The sequence below is a fragment of the Clupea harengus genome, chromosome 13 (genome assembly GCF_900700415.2).
Source record: "Clupea harengus chromosome 13, Ch_v2.0.2, whole genome shotgun sequence".
NCBI lineage: Eukaryota > Metazoa > Chordata > Actinopteri > Clupeiformes > Clupeidae > Clupea > Clupea harengus.
The window spans coordinates 18,768,889-18,771,388 of record NC_045164.1 but is presented as its reverse complement, the minus strand read 5'-3'; the positions used below and the strand labels follow the sequence as shown (position 1 = coordinate 18,771,388).

At 51.8% G+C, this 2,500-nt stretch overlaps 1 protein-coding gene across 1 annotated transcript in view; it reads right to left on the bottom strand.

Moving 5' to 3' along the window:
• Positions 1-540, bottom strand: part of loxl4 (lysyl oxidase-like 4) — a 23,901-nt gene extending 23,361 nt beyond the window's left edge. Inside the window, exon 1 of the mRNA XM_031579046.2 lies at positions 250-540. Coding sequence (XP_031434906.1) covers positions 250-535 — 286 coding nt within the window. The 5' untranslated portion in view covers positions 536-540. The remainder of the gene's footprint in view (positions 1-249) is intronic.
• Between the last annotated feature and the right edge of the window lie 1,960 nt (positions 541-2,500).

The following is a 2,500-nucleotide window of genomic DNA, read 5'->3' as shown; positions in this document are numbered from 1 at the left end:
GCGAGTCGATGTAAAGAACAGTAGCTCCGCTCCGCTCCGCCGCTCCGCTTGTAAAATCTACTTCCCACTCCCTCCGACTCTCCCCTAGACTGGACACACCGGCAATACGCTGGCTGTGGAGACCTTATGAGAGCTTCTCTCAGACTGTGTTAAGATGGGGTGGAAGTGTGTGTGAGCAGCTGCTGAGTGAGAGCTTGGGCCGAAAGGGCTTTCTCCGTGGGCAGAGTGCGCATGGGTTCCGGGACTCACCATCTCCCTCTCCATACTTTGCGCTGTGTGCCCACGTGACGCCGCTGTGAAAGCCGAGCTCACGGCACACCACGTTGGCCAATTTAATGTCCACCTCGTCGTCACACACGGTGCCCCACGTGCTGTTGTGTAGCACCTCCACGCGCCCTTCATTGTCCTGACGCCCGTTTCCTGCAAGGCGCACTTTCAGCGCGGGAGCACGCGGGGTTCGGCTGGGTGAGGGCGGCTCCGCGTGCGCAGCGAAGAAGAGCAGCGAGCTCGCGCAGAGGAAGGCGTCCAGCAGCATCTCGGTGGCGGAAAAGGCCTGTGGAATCAGAAGCGGGTCAATCAATACACTCATCCGGTACACACACGCCTATTAGCCCGGCAACAGCGGCTGATCGATCGGCCGGAATGCGGAGAAATATGTATTTTTTACAGGTAATTAAGCAACTGTAGCGGATGGAAAGGAACCGCAGAATGAATGGCCCCTGTGTATCCGCCCTTAATTATTATAAATGTCAATAGAAAAATGATATGAGTCAGCCACTCTTTTTCTACTGATTGAAAATCCCTCGCGCATTATTAAGTGATGTTATGTGTAAAGAGGCGGGAGGATGCAGTAGCCTGCGCGGGCCAACAGTGACCTCCGCTGGAGGAGACGCTGATGGAGAGCAAGGGGGCGAACGGGAGAGGAATCACAGATGCAGGATACCGGAACTCTGGCGGAGACAACAAGCTTAAGCAATGCCATCTATATGATCCCATAGAAATGCTCTAAAATCACATACGAGTATGAAACAGTACAGGCACAATCTGTAACACTTAACGGGGAATTGTTTTAACAGCTAATTCGTTATCAACAAGAGCGGTGAAGTACGTTGAACATCAGCTCAACAGCGCAAGAGAGCCAAAGCCGCTTCCCCTGAGGCGCGAGCCCTAGCGGCACCTGACGCACAAACCGCAGAGTGTGCCGAGGCTCGCGCAGAGACGTGTAATTAGTCACGCAAACGTCCCGACATCTCACCTTACCGAACGAACTTCACCAGAGGAATGATAAACATTCAGCCCCACCTCAAAACACCTGCGGCTCCCCAAAACAGCCCCAACACTACCTCAGACTCTAGACCCACTAACGCCAACACTAGACCAAAATGAACCCAATAATCATATTTTAGCACGGAAGTGGTGTTGGTTAGTACTGGTTAGTTTCAACTTAGTCTTCAGCTAGTGTTGGTCAGTACTGGTTAGTCTTAACTTAGTCTTCAGCTAGTGTTGGTTAGTACTGGGTTTAAGGTTGGGCTGGTGGTTTGAGAGTTGGGTTGGTGTTGGGTAAGTCTCAGGTTAGTGTTAGTGTTAGAATAACGTGACGTTAGTGTTGGAATACAGTTATTAAGTTAGTGTTGGGGTCAGTGTTGGTTAAGACCCAGATGTTCTTCCCACAGTCACACACCGAGCTCACACACAGGCTGGAGAAGGGTTCTGTGCACGAGTGTGAAGCCAAGGAGTAGCAGCCAACAGAACCTTTGCAGAACCAAGACCCGTAGCACCAGGGGGGGGGGGGCTCCAGACCAGCATCACTGAGGCCCGAGAGTCCTGCAACACCTGCCAGTCACTGGCCCAACCAGTACCACACCAAACCCAACACTCACCAGTACCACACCAAACCCAACACTCACCAGTACCACACCAAACCCAACACTCGCCAGTACCAATATCACCTGCAGCTGTGAGGGCCCAAAACAGTATATGCTCACACTCACGCACACACACACGCACATACAGTGTATACATTCACATTCACACACACACACCACACACACACACACACACACACACACACACACACACACACACTTACCTGAAAAAGGCACAGCAGAGCTGGATGGAGAGAAAGAGAGTGAAAGAGAGAAAGACTGTACTTCTGAGATGAGCTTCTTTAGTTTCTTTTTCTCCTCCCTCTCCCTCTCTAATGCCCTCCTTCTCCCTTTCTAGCACCCTCCCACAACTCTTTCCCTCTCTCTCTCCCTCTTTCCCTCTTTCTCTCTTTCTCCTCCCTCTCCCTCTCTAATGCCCTCCCACAACTCTATCCCCCTCTCTCTCTCCCACATCTCTCTCTCCCACATCTCTCTCTCTTTCTATCCCACATCTCTCTCTCTCTCTCTCTCTCTCTCTCTCTCTCTATCCCTCTCTCCTTGTACCCTATATCAGTTATGTACCTCTCATGACTCCCCCTCCAATCCTCTCTCCCCCTCTCTCTCTCTTTTTCTCT